Source organism: Macrotis lagotis, chromosome 2 (genome assembly GCF_037893015.1).
Source record: "Macrotis lagotis isolate mMagLag1 chromosome 2, bilby.v1.9.chrom.fasta, whole genome shotgun sequence".
Lineage (NCBI taxonomy): Eukaryota > Metazoa > Chordata > Mammalia > Peramelemorphia > Peramelidae > Macrotis > Macrotis lagotis.
Window position 1 is genome coordinate 165,487,489 of NC_133659.1, and position 21,657 is coordinate 165,509,145.

A 21,657-nucleotide genomic window follows, 5' to 3' on the forward strand; every position below is an offset into this window, starting at 1 on the left:
TCCTTTGACTATTTGTCAACTGGGGAATGACTTTTAAAAAATGACAATTCTTTGTATATTTTAGAAATGAGTCCTTTGTTAGAATCATTAGTTGTAAAGATTTTCCTAATTTACTACATTTCTTTTGGTCTTGGTTACAGTGGTTTTATCTGTGCAAAAGCTTTTTAATTTAATGTAATCGAAATCATCTAGTTTGTTTTCAGTGATGTTCTCCATCTCTTCCTTAGCCATAAACTGCTCCCCTTTCCATAGATCTGACAGGTAAACTAGTCCTTGATCTTCTAATTTGCTTATAGTATTGTTTTTTGGCTAAATCCTGTATCCATTTGGAGCTTATCTTGGTAAAGGGTGTGAGGTGTTGGTCTAAGTTTCCTCCATACTAACTACCAATTTTCCCAGCAGTTTTTATTGAAGAGAGAGTTTTTATCCCAATAGCTGGGCTCTTTGAGTTTATCAAAAAGCAGATTACTTATAATCATTTCCTGCTATTGCATCTAGTCTATTCCACTGACCCACCACTCTATTTCTTAGCCAATACCAGTTTTGATGACTGATGCTTTATAATTTTAGATCAGGTAGGGCTATGCCCCCTTGTTTTGCACTTTTTTTCATTAAATTCCTGGAAATTCTTGACTTTTTATTTCTCCATATGAATTTACTTATAACTTTCTCTAACTCATTACAGTAATTTTTTAGAATTTCATTGATAGGGCACTAAACAGGTAGTTTAGTTTTAGTAGAATTGTCATTTTTATTATATTAACTCTCCCTATCCATGAGCAGTTGATATTTGCCCAGTTATTTAAATCTGATTTGATTTGTGTGAGAAGTGTTTTGTAATTGTTTTCAAAAAGTTTCTGAGTCTGTCTTGGCAAATAGACTCCCAGGTATTTTATACTGTCTGAAGTTACTTTGAATGGGATTTCTCTTTCTAGCTCTTCCTGCTGTATCTTGCTAGACATATATAGAAAAGTTGAGGATTTAAGAGGGTTTATTTTATATCCTGCAATTTTGCTAAAATTGCTAATTGTTTCTAGTAGTTTTTTGGATGATTTCTTGGGATTCTCTAGGTAGACCATCATGTCATCTGCAAAGAGTGAGAGTTTTTTCTCTTCCTTCCCACTTCTAATTCCTTAAGCTAACATTTCTAATACGATATTGAATAGTAGTGGTGATGAGGTATTTATTTTTACTAAAATGACTTTCCCATTTTTTACCCACACTTTTTTGAGTAGCAAAAATTGAGGAATAGCTAAAACCATTTGTTCTATATGACTATAATGAAACTGTCTTTTAAGAAACAAATGAGCACCTAGGTTGAACAGTAAATAGAGTGCCAATTTTGGAGTCAGGAAGAGACCAGACACTAGCCACATGACCCTGGGCAAGTCAACTTGGGGTTTGCTTGTTTATTTGTGAAATGATCTGGAGAAGGAAATGGCAAACCTCTCCAGTATCTTTGCCAAGAAAACCCCAAAAGGGGTCAAGAAGAGGGGGGATCTGATTGAAACAACTGAACAATAAAAAAAATGAACGTAAGTATGGAAAGACATGAACCACACAAAATAAAGTCAGCAGAAACAGAAAAACATACACAATGATCAATAATGTAAATAGAAAATTAAAACTAAATGCTGTCTACTTATGACCAAATGAGATTGTATCTCTCTTCATTCCTATGGGAGAATGCTACAAACAACCACAGAACATCAAACAGTTGATAAGTTAGTTTTGTTTTCAGTTTAGAAACTATTTCTGCAAATGTACATGAAAACATGCTGAATCATTTTGATGTGTGGCCATTAACAGGTAGGGCACTATATCGATCACTTAGTGCTGTTTGGAAACTAGCTTCATCAGATCTTTACTCAGCAATTTCTGGGATGCTCCCTGGCCTGGAGAGTCCTTGATCTATCATCTCTGAGAGACTACTGCAGGGATAAGACTCCTTAGGCTGCTTTGTCAGAGACTGTTTAATTTTTTTAGAACTTTCCTTGATCACTTCTAACTCTGCCTTTAGATTTGTTCATGAAACCTTTAGGGCTTGTAATAAGAAAGAGGTTAAACAGTTGAAAAAACCAATTGCCTTTCTTTTCAAGATCTTAGGCAGTGGGAGGAGCCAGGAGCTCATGAAATCTCATCATGTCACATAAGGGCAAGAAATAAAGAAATCCTTTCTATTCCTACCCACACTGAGAAAGGCAATTGAAAAGTAGGGAGCTGGATACCATATGATATTCATATGGAAAATAAGGTATAGTATGTCTGAGTTTGGGAAAAGTCTGAGGTAGATGTTCATCAACTGGGGAATAAAATTTGTGTTACTTGAATATAATGGAACACTAGTTCAGAATAAATGGTACTTCAGAGAAGCATGGGGAAAACTTATATGAAACAATACAGAGTGAACAACAATAGATAAGACTGCAACATAGAACAAAACCTAGAATAGTGATTGAAATTGTATTAATGACCAAGCTTAGTCCCAGAGAAGAGTTCCTGAAAAAGAGTTTCTCTTTGCAGAGGTAGGGGATTGTGGAATATTGCCCATAAAGTCAGGCTTGTTTGGTTATGCTAAACATGTCTCCTCCCTAACCTGCCCTCCCCGTTTTTGTATTCCTGGTTTCACAGGAGGGCTTACTGGGGGAGGAAGAAGGAATAAATTCAGAAGGTGACATGAAATCAAAAGGCAGCAATACAAAAAATGAGAAAATATTTGTAGGCAGTAGAGGGCCAAGATGAACGTAGACAGACACTGTGACATGGCAGCCAACACCACTTGAATGCAATCTTAGTCTTATAGAAACAGAGGATATTCCAACACATTCTAACATGGTCAGACCAGATCTGAAGTACCACTACATTTGGTTTTGGACACCAGAGTTTACAAAAGACCCCAAGTTGGAGTGAGGACAGTGAAGGGCTTTGAGCCATTTGAGGATTAGTTGAAGGAATTGGAGACAAGTGGCCCTGAGAAAAGATTCATTTGGAGCATGATAGCTCTCTGAGTATTTCAAGGACTGTCATGTAGAAGAGGGATTAGACCGTGTTTGTTTGGCAACAGGTGGCAGAACTTGAAATAATGGGTGGAAGTTACAAAAGGGAAAGTTTAGGATTGATGATATCAGGTAAAACCTTTGCTCCCTACTAGGAAGTAATGCATTCCCTTGCTGGAGGTCTTCAAGCTGAGGCTTGTGGCCACTTGCTGGTACAGTGGCAATACTTTTTCACCTCTGAATAGGCTCAAACAGCTGCTAAGGGCTCTTCCAGTTTTAAAATTCTGTGATTCTATGAATGCTGAGCAGTTTCTGAATCTCTGAGCTTAAAGAAAAAGATTTTGGGGAAGGGAGGGGAAGATAAGACAGGACAGTTAAGAAAACACTACATCAGACTGGCATATTCAACTAGTTTTACTTGCAATCATCTGGCTCTCAGTAAGTCCCCCCAGCTAGGAAGACAACCCTTGGGTTAATATTTTCCACCTAAAATGATTTCATATATAATATCAGACATGATATTAATGTAGTAGTATCCTCCAATTCAACAAATTTGCAAAGGCAGTTTATTCCCTGTTCCTGGAGCATGGTAGAAAGGGTACAAAAAGAAAAAAAAAAGATTTGGACCAACTCAGGCTCCTGCCACAAATCAATAAGAGCACCAGGGCAAATGTAAAGTTTTCTAATTACTTGTCCTGGAATTTCTAGGTTTTGTGCCAGGGTCCAGAGCCCTGTGAATTGGAATTTAATCAACTCTAATCACAAGCTTATCCTGAGGATACAGGCATAAAAGTGATCCAATAGGTAGAGGTGAAAAAGCATGGCTACAAACAAAATGGGGGGAGTTTGATATCATCGAGGGAATTGGGTTGAGAGCAGAATGGGAAACCAAAAAGGAGTGAGCAAATTTATCATTTCAGTTCTTCAAACTTCAGAATGTGAGACTAGAAGGAAGGAGAAAGAAGAATCCATGAGTAGAAGAGGGAGCCACCCACCCTGGACCCAACCCCCCAACCCTCCTCTGGAAAGGGAGCCCTGGGTCATGAAAGTCATGCAGCATCTTGGCACAGCTGGCACCTGCATGTAGAGAACAAGCAGCAGGCAGACAGATGGGGGGCTATGACAGGAGCAACAAACTTCATGGATGGTAGGGGAGGTGATGGCGGGGGGGGGGGGGGGGAGAGGCAAAATGGTTTCTCAGAAGGCTGATTTACCTCCATGCTCAAGCAGCCAGTAATTTTTCCTTTCATGACTTGACGAACAACTTGCTTAGAACTGAGAATATCTATTTAAAAATCAAAATGAGACCTTCAAACACATGTTTAGTTTGGCTAGTGTTAAGGAAGGAGACAGAGACCTGGGAGGAGTGTCAGGGAGCAAATAGGAGGTGGAGAGCAAAGGCTGTACTCTCCTAAAGGATGAGTCTCTACTCCAGAGACACCCTCAGAGGGTTTGATGTCATCAGTGTGGAAACACACACAGACATAAACACACACACACACACACACCAGCTTGTGCAATGACATGTTCTGATGCTGTTCACTGTAATTCTAGGACACTACAAAGGAGGATGGCCTGTGGCCAGTGTGGGGGATGGGGGTTCCACACCCTCTGCTACCCTATGTGGGGCCCAAATCGAGAGTGGACTGCTGTGAGAGCAGGAGCAATAGGAGGCTTCAAAACAAGGTGGCCTTCTCACAGAGACAATCCGGGTGCTAACGGGGAAGGAGAATTCTCTCCAATTTTGTGAGCCCTCCTGGCTCCTCCCACCCAGAGATGGACTTAAGGAGGGGGCAAGCAGAGCAGCTCTTTCCCAGGGGCATCATGTCACCAGCTGTTGAGGGGCTCCTATGAGAAGGTGAAGGTGAAGGTGAAGTGTTCCACACCCCTGAAGCGCAGTCTCCATGTTAACTCTTAGCATCACCACATCCCTGCAGGACTTGGGATTCAGGTTGTGTCTGCTTCCTACTCCAAGGTTCATTCCCTCCTGCTTTAACTTAATACAAACAAGATGCTTACTCCATCCAAGGTGCCACACTGGTGCTGGAAATACAGATAGAAGGTGGAGCTCGGGCCAGGGCTCCGGCAGCTCACATTCTCCTGGGTGAACATACTTGTCCTGTCTTCTCCATCACAAAGAGTCATCCCTCACAGACAGGGAGTACTTCTTTTGCTTCTTCCCCCCAATACTCCTGATGGTGTTCTACATGGGGAGGACATGCCCTGTTTGTCTGACAAACTACTCCACACTTAACAAGGGCAGTTACTCTTAAAGCCTCTAAGATAAGCTCTAGTGAAGTGCTTCTGAAATTACTATCCAAGATATTCTGGGATTTGCAAATGTTAGTGAAACCCATAAATGAAGAGGTCCCTGGTCAAAGCCCACAGGGTCCTTACTGCTTGGTAGGGAATGGAGAGATCAACCAGGACCAGTCCAGGGGTGGGTATTTTAGGAAAGGAACCATAAAGCAAGAGCCAGAGCTATTTCTGTCTCTTTTATGCGTATGTGTGTCTCTGTGTGTTATGTGTACATGCTTGCCTGCCTGTGGAGGGGAAGCTAACAGAAATACATAGCCAGGAGGGAAGGACCTCTGGTCCAGGCCTGTACCTTCCCTTGTAGACACAGCTCTGACACCCACACCAGCCCTGTCTGAAGAGGAAAGGGCTGGGGGGGAGGGAAAAAGGCTCTACCTAGCACAGCCTTGTTCAGGTCAGCCAAACCTCACAGTGGCTGTGCTGGGAGGAATGCAGCTCCCTGGCATACAACTTGGCTCACAGAGCCCTGAGCGTCTGCACAACAGAATTTAGGAAACCACGCTCTCTGCCCAGAGCAGTGATTTGACCCTTGGCCTCTAGCTGCCAGGCAGCCTTTCCTCACCATCTTCTCCTTGACCTCATCAGCACCTTCCCTTCTCTCTTCTCCAGAGGGAGGTCGGGGGCAGGGTGGAAAACAGACAAAGGGTTTTTTTTTGTTTTTTTGTTTTTTTGTTTTTTTTACCATGGATTACCTTTTTCTAGCATGAAGGGCTGAGTCAGAGGCGGGATGGCCCAGAAATCATCACTGTCCAGGCTGCGCAGGGATTGCACAGGGAGAGTGGCCGAACAGCCAAAATCAATGAAGAGCACCACAGCCCAGTCACCTATCCGGTCTAACACCCAGCACCTGCCAGGAGAAAGAAGAGGAGAGAAATGTTTCACAAAATGCCACACAAAAGGAAGGTATCCGATGGAGGACCACAGATCTATAGACTCAAGGACTCTCATCTTACAGAGTAGAAGACTGGGAAGACAAGTTAAATAACTTGCCCAGGAGACCAGAGTGAAGATGCTGTGGTAGAAAAAAGCAGCTCCTGGCTATCCAGGATCCTGCACCCTGAGGGAGGGGAAAGGGGCTAGGGGAAAAAAGTAAGATTTTCTTCCTTTTTAATCTGCTCCAGATGAGCCAATCCCAGGGGTCCTGCTGGGACTGAACATGTTGGGATGAGTGGATGGCAGAAGAAAAAGTGGGGTAGACAGGCAGGGATTAAGTGGTTCCTTCCTACCACCCACTGCCTGCTTCCATGACTTCTCTACTGCAGAACCCTACTCAAAATTCATTTCTTTCAGGGGTTTAGCTTGAGATCTAAAGGTCCACTACCTCCAACCAGCCAACCAATAGCCATTCATTTGACACATTCACTGTGTACTTGAGTCCATGTGTCTTGCTCCTCGCCACTATTTCTTTCCTTTAGGATTTATTGTCTTCTATTTTTTTCCTACATCTTCAATACAGGGCTCTGCCTTCAAATGGGTCCCTGATATCACAGACTGATACTGCTGATTAATAAAAAGAAATCAATGTTCCCATTTGCCCTGAAGCGGCATAAGTTCCCATAAGCCCATTCTGGCTATATACCTGTTCCAGGCTCCACCATCATCATCCCCCAGGTGACATTCCCCCAAGCAGCGGATCCCACGCTGAACCTCTGCCTCTGCCAGGTAAGGCTGCTGCTCCTCCACTTCTGCCAAGGCATAGAACAGCTTCTCCATATTTAAATGAGCCTCCTGTCAATGGTAGTCACATCCTGATCACATCCTCTATCCTGCAAGTCATATTTTGCCTATATGTTCATTCACATATTCATTTTTTGGGGGGGGGAAGAGAACAGTCATGGCATTGTGAGTATACTATGGGTTATCTGAAGCTCCTGCCTTCTCTGGGAAGCATGGAAGTTATTCAAGTGACACTTGGACCAGAAAGACACAGATAACCAGGACTCTGTGCTGCTGTCTCCTGTCAATCCTATTAGATCCTCCAGTATCTCTGAGTCAACTATGTTCATAGCCTCATAGCTACAGCTAGAAGAATCCTCAGAGGCCATGAAGTACATTTCCTTTATTTCACAAATGAGCATACTGAGGTCCTGGAGATTAAGTGATTTGTCCATGATATTAGAGGTACTCAGGTCCTCTGACTTCAGAGTTAGTCTATTTGATTATATCATGCTGTGTATAGGCACTAAAATAGCCACTATAGGCATTAAATAGCCACTCCTCGGGCAAGAGATAAGAAATAACGACTCAGTTCTGAGAAAACAAGTAAATTTAGGCTTATTTTCAGTCACCATAGAAGCCCATCTTCCCACAGAATGGCCAAAAACTGAAAAGGACCATGGCTGAGGAAGATGACACATATTGTGCTTGGTAACATTGCCTGGTGATTCCTCATATATAAAATGTTAGTAGTGGGAAGCTAGATTAGATGAGGTCACTTCCCTTTCAGCTCTAAATGTTAGCACCCCTCCATGTCAGGGAGATAAAGCTCCCAGGAACTCTGATGTTCTGACCTTCTCAGTCTGCTTGAAGAGTCATAGGCTGCTCTGTGGTAATTTCATATAACTGGAAGGAACCTTAGAGACACATAAGGGTCAACCCCTTCATTTTACAGATAAGAAACTGAGGTCCACAAAAGGAGAGTGACTTGTTCAAGGTCACATAAGTAGGTAGGAAGCAGAAGAACCAGAACCAGAAACCAAATTGTTCTAATTCCAAATTAAATTCCATCTGCTACACTAAACTGCCTCTCTAAATTTAAAGAAATTACTATTGCCAACCCCCACCCCAAGTTAAAATCAGTAGAGACAGCAGCACAGGACCAACAACCCTGGCAGTATACCCAACAGCCCTACCTCAGTAAGGTGTATGGCCCAGAAGAATGGTGTTTGAGGGATAGTGTCTGTCACCAGTAACCCAACGTCCCCACGGATACTGCGAATGATAGCCAGCCAGCTCAGGTCTTGGAAGCAATCCCTTAGAAGGAACACCAAGAAGGATCCTCTATAGGAAAGGGGAAAGTCAGGAAATGAAAATAGACCTCCTTGCTACAAGTCAATCGGCTATTCTATTCTTTTGAAGCTTCCCAACATGTTAAAGTGATTCAAATGGTAAACTCAGCAAAATCTCAATGTGAATTGCCCAACTTCTGACACCTAATCATACACATGGTCTAGTACTTTAAGATTTGCAAAGCATATTCCTTTCAACAATCCTGTGAGGGAAGTGGTCCAAGTATTATTATTCCCCATTTTTCAGAGATGAAACCAAAACTGAGAGGTTAAAGGATTTTCTCATAATCACATAGCTAGCAGATAGAATTCAAACCCAGATTTCCTACGATACCAAACTGCCTCTCAATATATCCATGATTTTCTCCTGTGACTTTGAATTCTTTTCATCATTGCTCTATGCAGAATAAAATCAAAAATAATCTACTGGTTTTTAAAATATGCATTTTAAAAGGTAGTATTCCAAAATCACATACAAATGACTTTTTAATGATTTGAACCATTAATTTCTTCCCATAGCACAGAAAGTCAAATTGTTCTAAAGATATGAAGGAGCTTTGAAATTCATTCTCTTCAACCATCTGAGCTAGAGATAACATCCTTATTGTATATATGGGGAAACAGAGGCCCCCAAGGTTGAATGACGTCCACAAGGTCACAGAACAACAGAGCTCAGGGCTCCTGAAAAATTTACTGCTGCCATCACCAAACATTCTAACACTGTCCCTAGACCTCTGTGAGAGGGCTCAGCTCCCTGCCAGATACCTAATCAGTCTTTCCCTGCCCTTCTACTGACCTCATTTCCATGGGAACAGCGTAGGAGGCTGTCCTTGGTCTTTCAGTTACATTAGGGGAAACAGGTGCTCGAGGGGTCTGGGTAGCAGGCACTAGAATACAAACAGAAGATTCGGTCCCAGGGAAGTTCTAGATTAGAATCTGTGAAATCCAACATCTAAGGGAGATCCAAACCCTTCTCTTAGAGAGCTGAAGAACAAAGAAGATGGGAAAAGAAAGGGAACCCCCCCACCCCAAAACATCATTGCTATCCCTCTCTTGCAAAAAGTCATCCAGAAGCAAAGAATGAGTGAATGGGGAGTTCTTGCTGATCAAATTTCCTCAAATCAAGGGAGATTTCTTAAAGAAGCTTAAATGTTCCACTGGATAAGATGTGGGAAAGAACAAGTTAGTCTGAGAAGAGCCCCCTAGTGGCTCTTTGGGGGTGGGACACCAGTCCAGGTACTTACTAGGAGATGTGACTTCCTCTAATTCACCAGGAATCACAACAGCCTTGTCTTCAAAAGGGACATTCTCCAAAGCCTAAAGGAAGAGTTAAGAGAATCACCTTAGCCATTTGTGGACATATTATCTGTTTAACTGTAAGAGAAGGGACTGAAGAAGAGGAGGAGCTATTACTGTTTGTTCTGACAGAAGAATTTTCAGTTCACTGTGTCTGTCAAATTGTCTCTCCTCTCCAACACACAGGAAATCTATATAAGTGATTGCTTCCAAAAGGATATAAACTCTTTTTTTTAAGAAAGATTTTATTTAAGTTTTACAATTTTCCCCCCAGTCTTGCTCCCCCCCACACACAGAAGGCATTCTGTTAGTCTTTACATTGGTTCCATGTTATACATTGATCTCAGTTGAAAAAAGAATGTAAACTCTTTCAGACAGAATCTACCTCACTTAGCCCCTAGAAAGCCTGGAACATGGTGGGTGATGAATACTTTCTTGACTGATAATGCAGAATAAATGAGGAATTTACTCCCAAGAATTCTCTCCCTCTGAGTTACCAGCAGGCAAAGTCTGGATGAAAGGTCAAGCATTATCCAGTTAAGTCTAGTTGTTTTATAGGGGATGCAAAGCCTTGTCTGAAGGTGTTTGTGAGACTGACTGGCAATACAGACCAACAGAGAAACAGTCTATTTCTTGCTAGCGCCTCTCATTTCTGGATGAAGAGACATCAGTTACTTAATACTGTAAGGTACCAGGCATACAAATAAGAAAAGGTGGAAGGGTAGCATGAGTCCATGTTAAGCAAATTGGTTTTGTGGCTGGTCCTTCTGAAAACTAGCAGTAAAAGCAGTGAAGTCCAGCAGAGTGACAATATTGAGTCAGCAATCTAATCATTAACTCAATAAAAAGGCTCCCTTAAGATCTTCAAAGGTTCCCTAAAATGACTGCTTAATATTGCTATTGTCATCATTATCACTACTAATATCCCTACATGTCTGACTCAGGCAAGGTGTTCTAATGAGCAGTGGCATTCTCCTTAGTGATATGGTCTAGTTAAGAAACCAGGCTAGACAGAAGCAAGATAGTGAGGAAGAATTAACTCCAACACTTTAAGCAGATTAATTTCACAGAAGGACTCTCTGAGTCCTTCTCCTCCACAAAATTGTTTTTGTATTTCCAAGGCCAAGAACTCAGAGAAGACTAAGGAATAAAAATCATTTTGAATAAACACACAGGATACAAATAAACTATATCTAAAGAAAGAACTCTTTTCTAGATTTCATTGGTGTGGAAAACTCCCAATTAACATACCCATCCCTCCCCACTGCCTCTTCACATATAGGGAAAGTGATTTGTCCAAGGTCCCAAAATCAGAAGTATGTCAAGAGACAGGGATGTGAACCCAAATGTTCCCTAGGTCAGGTCACTATCCACTACTGCCAGTGGGCTCTAAAATTTTGTGATTCTATCATTAAACAATTTTTGAGTACTAACCTACAAAGTATTTATTTACCTATTTATAAATTATGTATGTAGCATTATATTAATAATTATGCACATTATAAAATTTATACAAAATAGAAATTTAAAAAGGAGACAAAGGCTATAAGATAATATCTGATTTTAGAATAAAGGAGTCACTGAAATTCACTGAGTAGAGGTAGAATATGGCCTAGGAAAATCAGTTTGGCAGCATATGGAAGGACTAGAGAAGGAGAAGATGAGACAAAGAGATCAATTAGGAAGCTACTGCAATAGTCCAGTCCAGGGAAGATGTGAAGATGGCCCCAATAAGGACAGTACCTGTGTGAGTGGAGAAAAGGGAGCAGATACAAGAGATACTGTAGAGGTAGAAACTTTAAAGTTTTGCAAATGATTAGATTTGGGGAACAAGAGAGAATGTAGTTGAAGATAACCTGCAGCAGTAAACCTAGGAGGACTGGAAGGATGTGGTGCTCTCAACAGTAAGGAGAAAATGTGGAAGACAGCTTAGTTTGGGGAGAATGAAAACACAATGAGATTTTTAATCCATCTATGCCTGTTTATCCTACATGACTCAATTGGTTTCACCCAAATGAAAGGCAGGAGGTGAGACTCTGACCCCTTACTCCAGAACTTATTCTTTGAAAGGTGAAGGCAATCATACCAATGGCACCCTTAGGTGCAGCTAATCATGTCTTAAGAGAGTGGCACCTGCATCAGGGGCCAGGAGGGTTGGGAGCTGTGGCTTTATTGGCTATCAACCTCACAATGTACAAGGGGAAGAGATGTGAACTGTTTTCTTAGCCTCTGGCAAATTATACACTCCTTGGTTGGGTCAGACCAGGGCCCCCACTCTGGATCGAGTGCTCTGTTCTCTGTTGTGCTGCCAGTCATTAAAAGGTTCATATATTGCTAATGTTAGGGCATATCCAAATTTTCCACTTCACTCAAGAACACATATGTTTCAGCATCAAACATCAAACAACTGCCAACCACAAGCCTCAAGGGACAGCTTGGCATTGTGGAGATAAGATTGGCTTTCTAAGTCAAGATGTCCTGGATTCAAGTTCCCCCTGTAACACACAGGATCCTAAACTGTTCAATTAACCTCTTGCTGCCCCCCAGGCAACTGAGTGGCGGATAAACTATTAATCTACAGTGGTAAATGAAGTTTTCTCTCCAGGTGCTCCCTATGAAATCATGGGTCCAGATAAAATAATGTAATGGTTGTGCCACACACTCTGGTCCTTAAGGTAGGAGACCCCAAGACAACCAAGGACTGCTTCTGGGAGAAGTCATTCCACCAACTTTTCTGCTGGCTATGCAGCCAGACAGGCTGAATCTTTAAAATAACCAGACTGGACCAAGTCTCTCTGTGGTAACCTGCAGAGGGTGAAGGTCCTGTTCATTCCCTGTATGGGCACCATGAACTAATCTGAGTGAAGGCAAAGATGAACTTTCCTTCCTTTCTTTCAGGGCCTGTGGCCATGGTCTCAGTAAGTCTCTGAACCTGAACTCAAGCCATAGACAGCATAGAACAGAAGCCACAAGAGGCCCAGGCCTGAGTTTTGGTGTGATTAAGATATATAACAACTGAGTTAAGCTATGAAACCTGATCTCCCCTCCTTCTCTAGAGATATTTATATATTTGATTTTATTATATCTTTAAAGTAAATACCCTTTTGTAAAAGCTAATCTGACTAATAAGTGATTAAATGGAACTCGGGGTGCAGAAGACCCTTAAAATTGGGGGAATTCAATCGATGAAGGCTGGCACCAATGGCAGAGCAAATGAAACCCCCTCCCCCTCATCCTTCTTAACAGTACTAAAAAACGTTGAGGGAGAGGTGAAATGTTATGTCACCTGCCCTTCAGGTAGCAGGAATCAGGATAGTTAGCTACACTAGTATTTATATAGCTCTTTTAAGATGTATAAAATGTTTACAAAAGTAACCTTGGCTTCACTGTACTATACACTTTATGGGATTACTACAGGTAGTATAAATCTTGCTAACACATAAATTCTCTCTTTTGAAGCTCACAGTATCAATGTGATGACATAGGTATTAAAATACTCATTTTATAGATGAGAAAACAGCCTGGGAAATATTAAGTGATCTAGGGTCATACAATAGTGAATTTCAGAGCCAGAATCTGAGCCCAGGTTGTACCTTCAAATACAGTGCTCTTGTGCCCCCAACCTAATAGCTACTGGCTATTTTTTTGTCTATATTTGTATAGAAGTTAAGTCTAAGCCACCTCTGGGTTCATCTGCCATTCTTCCTTGCACTTCCTATGTAGTCACCAAGTCTTATCTATGCTACCTCATTACCTTTTTTCTTATCTTTCTTTAAAAGGGTTCACTGCTCAAAAATCAAAAGACTGACTTGCTATCAAAGGTCACTCAATTGACAGAGGAGGAGGAGGAAGAAGAAGAGGAAGGAGAGGAAGAAGAAGGAGAAGGAGGAGGAGGAGGAGGAGAAGAAGCAGAAGAAGCAGAAGAAGAAGAAGCAGAAGCAGAAGCAGAAGCAGAAGAAGCAGAAGCAGAAGCAGAAGAAGAAGAAGAAAAGAAGAAGAAGAAGAAGAAGAAGAAGAAGCAGAAGAAGAAGAAGAAGAGAATTTACCGGTAACTCTGGGTTGCTCTTCACAGAATCCAAGCTCTGCTTAGGGATCCAGTTGTTTGAGTTCAGGTACAATTTCCGGTTATGAAACATCTGTCCATTCAGCTGCTTGACTGCAAGGTGTACATTCTCTGCAGAGGCCAGGTCAACAAATGCAAAGCTAAGAGGGAAAGAGAAAGCCCCACCTTGTCACAGGTCAGCACTTCAGATCAACTCACTGTCCAGGGCATGAGTTGCTACTGCTCTGAAAGGGCAGAGAACACTGAGGGCAGGCAGCCACACTGTCCAAGGGAAGGAATGAGAGCTAAACCAATACATAACACAAAGGTTTCTCCTCAACTTCAGGAAGTTTTTGGAGAAACATTCCTACAAAAAAAAAGAAACTCATGCTCTTATGATCCACAAAGCTGGACGAGAGCCCAGCAGTCAAGTCTAGCTCCCTCACTTTACAGATGAGGAAACTGAGGCCCAGAAAAATTAAAGAGGCCTGCTCAAGGCTTCCTTATAAGTAGTAAATGTTAGATCCAAAATTTGAACTTTAGATGTTAAGCCTCCAAATCTAGTGCATTTTCCATTGCACTCATTATGAGGCTCAAACTTCTCCACCACTTCACTGGAGAAAGAATTAGAACCAGAAGGCCTTTCAAGACTATCTAGTCCAACCTCCCATTTTACAGATTTGCTGGATCTTCACAGTGTCACAAAAGGTTTATAGTTTAAAGTTTGTATTATCCTCATCTTCAACAAATAAATATACAAAGAAGGAGCTTATAATCTTTTTTTTTTTTAGGTTTTTGCAAGGCAAATGGGGTTAAGTGGCTTGCCCAAGGCCACACAGCTAGGTAATTATTAAGTGTCTGAGACCAGATTTGAACCCAGGTACTCCTGACTCCAAGGCTGGTGCTTTATCTACTACGCCACCTAGCTGTCCCAGGAGCTTATAATCTAATGGAGGCAAATAACAGGGATTACTGAAATTTCCTACACATGATAATAGAAAGATGTAGGCAAAAAACTTTGAGAGAGAACTTTCATCCGGGAGTAGGCAGCAGGTCAGGGAAGTCTTGAACCTTCAAAAGACGGACTTCAATAGACAAAGATGGGCTGGAGGAGTCCATTTCAGAAATGAATGGATGTATTAAAAACCCAACAACCTTCAGTCTTGTGTTCTATTCTAATTCTTTCCTAGTTCAGTTTAATTATGTCGAGTCCAAGTCTCATGGGAAGAAAACCCAGGAAAATCATGAATAATCAAGAGGGAGTAACATTACTACAGCACTAATATGCTAAAAAAAAAAGTCAAAGCTCTTTCATCACTATATTTTATCATTTTAGCATACCAAGAAAGTAGGGAGTGTGCAGTTTCCTCATTCTAGAGATAACCAAATCACTAAGTTGTGGTTTCTGATAGGTCATCTAGGGGCCTGGTCAGAAAAATTAGCATACCTTTCCCCCTACTTTCTGAAAATATAAAAGCACTGAATGAAATATGAGCTCCCTCAGGTCTCCTCCTTACTTTTAAAACTTCTGTATCTTCTATTATTGCCTTCCTTCCTTCCCCCCCACTCCCCACCTCTGAAGAATCTGGTTTTCCTTCTGATGGGGGCTAATTCCTTTTTTCTGTGACCTTTATTTAATCTTCACTTTTCTAATTCATGAAATAAAATGAGTGGATTAGATTAGTTCATTTGGAAGATCCCTTATAATTCTAAATTAACAATTCTCTCTCGATTTCTCAGCACCATGTAAACACAAACTGTGCATGAAAAGACCCCTAGGAAAAAAGATTCCTCTCTGTTTGAGGAATCCTCTCCCTCACTACTTTCCAAGGCAATTTCCACCCATCATTGCTAGTTCTGCCTTTGAAGAAAAAGTTTTATCATTTGTCTATAGGAAAACTCTGAAGCCAGCTATGCTATTCTCCTCTAAGTCTTCTCTGGGCTAACCCAATGTTATCTACCCATCTCATTTGTTCTGACTTCTTCCTTAAAGATCTTTTGTAAAGAATTATCTCCCTCATTCTAGACCTTCTCTGCTCTCTATACAGTATCTCTATGATGTTGCCAGATTAGTCTTTGGTCTGAATATAATTAAAAACAACAACAAAACTATCCACACTGCTCAAAAACTTTCAATGATTCTCTGTTACCTACAGAGAAAAAGTCCTAACTTTTGAGCCTGTTACTCAATAAGACCCTACAGTATGAATGAACTACTGGCCTTTCCTAAGCACACCGTATTCCTCCCATTCTTCTGGGCTTTCTTCACTTTTCCTCAAAACTGGAGAGCTACCTTCCCTTCCCCTTTTCAGTAGGATGACCCAGGCTCATCTTTCAAGGTCTAATTCAAGTGTTCCTTCTCTCTGAAATCCTTTTGATTCCTGCATTGGGAAATAATGTTCTTCTCATTGGATCCATTGGTGTTTTTAATCTTGTTTTTCATTTTCATAATTTTAATTGTATCCATATGTCTATCTTATCACCACTTCCAAACTGTAAATTCTTTGAGAAAAAAAACTCTTAGCTTGGCAAGCACCCTGCTTCTAAATGTGCTGCACAAAGTAGGTATTTAAATGTTTAATAAACAAAGGGTTATTGATGGAAGGTGTTCCTAAAATTGAATGCACTGCCAAAGATGAGGATAAGGAAGAATACTGCACTTTGGAGCTTTTCAATATTGTTTCTTTGCCCAGTCTATCAGCAAATTGGACAAAGATGAGTAAGAGTATTTTCCCCAAAAGTATAAAAGGAAAAGATACGCTACCATTTGCAGCCATTCTGAACCTTCTGGACACGGAGTGGGCCAAAGTCCTTCAGAAGGGATAGAATTTCCTCCTAAGGAGAATTATGAAAAAAGAATAAATGAGAAAGAAGAGGAGTAAGAGTGGGAAGGAGAGAGGAGAGGGGGAAGGAAATAACATTAGACTAGTTATTACATTTTTTTCATCTTAAACTTCAATATACCAGGCACCTGGACCATGAATATCCTGTCATTAGGCAATAGGTACAGAGAACAGATTAATTTCAAATCTAACCCAATCTCATAAAATAATCTATTACTAAAAGGAACTGACTTTTCTTCTTTAAGAAGCAATTTATGACTGTGAAGGGTCTCGAATCTATGGCATGTTAAGTATAAGTTAAAGAAGTTAGATATGCTGGCTAGACAAGAAGACTCAAGGACATGACATGTTTAACGAGAAAAAGAGAAAGTTGTCTGCTGGAGGCTACACCCCACAGAAAGGACCTCATGAACATATGCATCATATGTATTTTGTATTAGCTTAGAGATCCATGTTGCTTTTGCTGATAGAATACAAAATCTTAAGTACAAAAACCAAGTCAGCAAGCATCTACTATATGTTTAGCACTGTACTAAGAGCTGGAGGGGCAAAGAAAGGGGGAAAATACCCTAGTCTCAGAGAGGTTCACTTCCATAGTAATAACTAGGTAAATTGTGCAACTATGTAAAGAGAAAGTAAGACTAGAGGAAAAGTCGAGGTGTTAGCTGAGGAAGGCGAGATGTTAGCTGAGACTTGAGAGTCAGGAGAGGGTAAGGGAGGTACTGGTACAGAAAACAGTCAGAGCTCTATGTTTGTGCTCAGGAGATACAGCATCCTTAGTTAGGAATCCCTGAGAAGGCCAGTATTCCTAGATCAAGAAGTACACAAGACAATATCAGTGTAAGAAGGGGCTGGTTGTCAAGTGCTTTAAAAGTCAAAAAGAAGATTTTATTTCTGATCCTAGAGGTGCCAGTAAAGTCAACTTGGGACGGGGCGGGGGCGGGATGCAATCAAAGGAAATCCCTTTTTGTAGCTAAATTGGGGATGGACAGCAGTAGAGAGAGACTGAAGGAAGGCATGTCAGCAGTCCAGACATTAAGTAATGCTGCCTGGCAGGGAGTTGGTGGTGCTGGAGAAGAGAACACAAAGGAGAGACTTTACAGACCTTCAAACAATACACAAAGTGTGAAGTCTTAAACTCTTGGGATACCATGTACAAATGCCATATATTATTATGTTTACAATCCCCATATGATTTGCAAACTCCTTGAGGACATGGAGAGTTTTTATTTTTCCATCTTAGATCTTCAAAGTCAGGTAAGTATCTTGCACTTGGTAAATGTTTTTAAAATTGGATTGCTTACAACAGTTGTAAGAAATTATTTGAGGAAAATAAGCCCTGAGTAGACTAGAAACATTTTGAATTCATAGATATTCCACCCAAAATCTTCAAAAAATTTCAAAGTTTTCACATTGCTTTATAGTATGTCATCTTATCTCTTTTCCTACCTCATAGGCATTTTTCCTAGTCCACTGTAATTTCTTTTTATAAATATTAACTTATAGTATAAGCAATGATTATGAAAAATCACTATTATTAAACTTTCATTTATTAAATCATTATTAATATTAGTTAATATTAATATTAATTAAATCACTATCATTGCTATTTAAATGTCAGGAAAAACTCATAATTTCAAAACCAAATGTTTTGGACACTAGAAAAAAATCAAGTCCATGCCATTTAAACACACCTTAGTAATTAAGGAAACATTTTTCTGTCTACTGATACCAAATAGCATAAATCACTATTGGACCATTCTCAAGATTTTGAGTTTTATATACCAGTGTAAACCAGGTCCCCGACCATGAATTTATGGAGACTAGATTTAATCCTGGGGTTGGGAATGTGACTTCAAAATACCACTATTATATCCTCACTCAGAGTTTATTCTTGTTGGTTCTCTAGTTCTTGTCAAGGGCTCCACAGATATGGGGTACAGTGTCCCCCAGATTCCATAGAAGTATTTACTGTAAACAAGGTAAATATTGAATATAGGATAGTCTTTATTTCACTTCTCAGAAAATTTATGATTGCTATTATCCTCCAGCTCTTGTACAGGCTACTTTTTCACAAGGTACTAAAATCTTCCCTACTCAGAAGGATGGATTCCCCTTAAATGGCACTGAACTTGTCTGACAACAAAATAATCTCCCCTACACACCAGTTAACTTTCTAGTAGTGAATGTCTCTTTCCACAAGGTCACTTAGGCTCCACACACCTCCCTCCTTACTCACAGTGCTCCCCTGCAGTTTACAACACACATGGAATACTATAGTAGGTAATACCTCAGATTTGAAGCACATATGAAAAGGAGGGAGTTGGATGTACTAAGGAGGTAAGAGCCATTTGTCCTCCAAGGAATGATAAGAGTTGAATCACTAAAGTTATCAAATAAATTTTAAAAGAAAAAGAGCTGGCAACACCTTAACTCAGGCATACTGTGGCAGCCATTTGTGGTCTTCTAGGAATATGCAAACACAACCCAAGAGAACCTCTTAAGAAAGATGACCACTCCTCACTTCTGGTGATTCACATGGGCACAAATGATACTGCCAGAAGGAACTTAAGATAGATTGTCAAGGATTATGAAGTTTGGATAAAGAAACTCCAGAACACCTGCTGGTTCTGTTTCCCTCACTGTAAGCTACCAAAGGCAAAGAATGTAGAAGCAAAAAGGGTTTGGTAAAGGTGGATAAGAAAATAGTGTCTGAGAATGAGATCAGAATTTCTGAACCATAGTTAGTATTTGGATAAGAGACACCTAGATAGGGATCTAATAAAGGACATTTCATAATTCAATAAATTTAATATCTAATCTAATAAAAAGGATGGGTCAGAAGGAGGGATAAAAATATCTCCTATTAATCATAAAACCATACACCACTGAGAATAACTTAAAAAGAAAGAAGAACAGCAGTTGTCACCTAGAAATTAAGAAGTAAAAACTCATGGCTTCAAAATATCCATACACAAATGACAACATTTAGACAACAAGCAAGAAGAATTAGGCAAATATGACCTATTACAGAGATTTAGCAGAATACAATTCAAGACTAGTATATGGATAAAGGGGGAGAGGAATAGCATTAAGAAGTTAATATGCATGTGAAAAAAATCCAGAAACCAGAGACAGGAAACATGATGGAGAGTATCTGAGTGAGGATCAATGGAGAGAAAAAAGAAATAATTTGGCTTTTACAACCTACCTTGGAACACCTAGACAGAAAAAGGAAATAGATAGCTGGGTGGAAGAACCAGCAAGGGGAAATTTTATATAAGAGCTGATTCATGAAAAACCTGCCAGAATGGAAATGTATTTATAAATACCCTGCAGTGAAGAGACCATTTCGTTTTGAACTAGTATGGATAAAATGAAAGCTTGACAAAGTCAGATATGGCACCCTAAATCTTTAGAAAAGGTCAAAAGTTTTAGAGAAAAAAGTAACACAAGATCCCAGGAACTAAAATTCTACAGGCAAAGTCATCCCAGGAAACATAGGAATAAAATTCTTAAGATATAAAGGGAAACTATTCTAATGAGAAAGAAAAAGTTAACTGAAGAGATCAATGTGTATGCACACTGACTCACCAACTAACTTTTCTTTTGAAAGACATGTACAGAAGATGGATGCAAGAATAGGTGATAAAGGACGAATAGAAGAGCATGGCATGGTCCTGTAAAAAGAGTGTTGGGAGTGCTAAAAGTTCAGAATGAGCTGAAGCTGACAAGCAAAGCTAAGAACAACAAAAAAGATTACTGCAAGAGAAGGAAAGGGATCAAAGGAAAGGAGAAGAATGCTGCATGGAAAGTGGGGTGGAGAAAGTAATCAATTCTCATCTTGCTTCTGTTTTGTTTCCTGCCAAAGAGAATGACTTTTGTACTGGAAATAACACAACAAATGGTTAACAGGGATCTGTTACCTATTAGTAGGTGTGATTAAACAACTGTCAATGGTATTTTAAATATTTTGGAAATCTAAGAGATACTACAGGACAGGAGATGAGAAAATATTCAGATTTTTCTAAAAAACTTAAAAGGGGCAGCTAGGTGGCACAGTGGATAAAGCACCGGCTCTGGAGTCAGGAGTACCTGGGTTCAAATCCAATCTCAGACACTTAGTAATTGCCTAGCTGTGTGGCCTTGGGCAAGCCACTTAACCCCATTTGCCTTGCAAAAACCTAAAAAAAAAAAAAACTTAAGAAAAAAGAAGATGAAAACTACAGGTCAATGATCTTGTCTTCTCTTCTTGGGAAAATTCTAGGATGAATGATTAAAGAGATGGTTAGTGGAGATTGAACAAAAGAAGTGATTTACAAAGAGCCAGCACAGCTTCAACTATGCTAAGTCATGATAGACTAATCTCATTTCCTTTTGTGAGAGTTATTAAACTAGTAGGTTCAGGGGAATGCTGTAAATTCAGTGTACTTAGATTTCAGAAAAGCATTTAATAAAATATCTTGTAGTGTTCTTGTAGAAAATATGGAGGCACCTGGTTAAATTGTTGATTCAAATGACTCATTATTTGTAAGGAAATCCTTGAGGTGCCACTCAAGAATCCTGCCTTCCAAGAATAAAAGAGTAGATTCTTGCTATCTAAGAAATTCTCCTTTTTGTCAACTAGGAATCTGGGATTATGAAATTATCTAGGAACTTCCCCTTCTTGCCTTTCTCTAGAGAACTTTTTTAATGCTTTAATTTAACCTAGTAGTTGCCATCTCTTTGGACAGAAAATTCTACTCAAGTGTCTGTTCTCTGACTTATGGTCAGACAAGGGAAAAAAAAAAAAAGTCAAAGCTTTCCAGAAACTTTAGATCCAAGAATCCTCTTCTCTGGCTATATGGACAAGCACATGTCCTTCAACTCTAAGGCAGCTCACTCTCTCGTTCTCTCTCTCTCTCTCTCTCTCTCTCTCTCTCTCTCTCTCTCTCATAGTTTTACATTCTTCTTGGAAGAAAGCAAAGAGGACAAAGGTGAAAAAAACAAACAAAAGTAGTCTTGTTGGCTACATCTCTTCTTAAGCAATCCCATTCATCTTGAGCAAAACCTCTGTTGGTGAACCTTCCCTTCTAGGAAACTCCAAGAAGTGGCTTCAAGCTAACTGATTCATCTTAGGGTGCAGTCACTGAAACCTAATAATACATATCTTTATT

At 40.1% G+C, this 21,657-nt stretch overlaps 1 protein-coding gene across 3 annotated transcripts in view; it reads right to left on the reverse strand.

Annotated features, from left to right (window-relative positions):
* Nucleotides 1-1,187: 1,187 nt before the first annotated feature.
* Nucleotides 1,188-21,657, reverse strand: part of TDRD10 (tudor domain containing 10) — a 43,307-nt gene continuing 22,837 nt past the window's right edge. For 2 of the 3 annotated variants that reach the window (XM_074223382.1, XM_074223383.1), the window contains exons 5-12: nucleotides 16,423-16,493; nucleotides 13,663-13,819; nucleotides 9,565-9,637; nucleotides 9,117-9,207; nucleotides 8,165-8,312; nucleotides 6,892-7,040; nucleotides 6,005-6,159; nucleotides 4,294-5,039 (exon numbers count right to left, since the gene is read on the reverse strand). In XM_074223382.1, the coding sequence (XP_074079483.1) occupies nucleotides 4,819-5,039; nucleotides 6,005-6,159; nucleotides 6,892-7,040; nucleotides 8,165-8,312; nucleotides 9,117-9,207; nucleotides 9,565-9,637; nucleotides 13,663-13,819; nucleotides 16,423-16,493 (1,065 nt within the window). In that variant the 3' untranslated portion in view covers nucleotides 4,294-4,818. The other variant, XM_074223384.1, reaches the window with a different exon arrangement.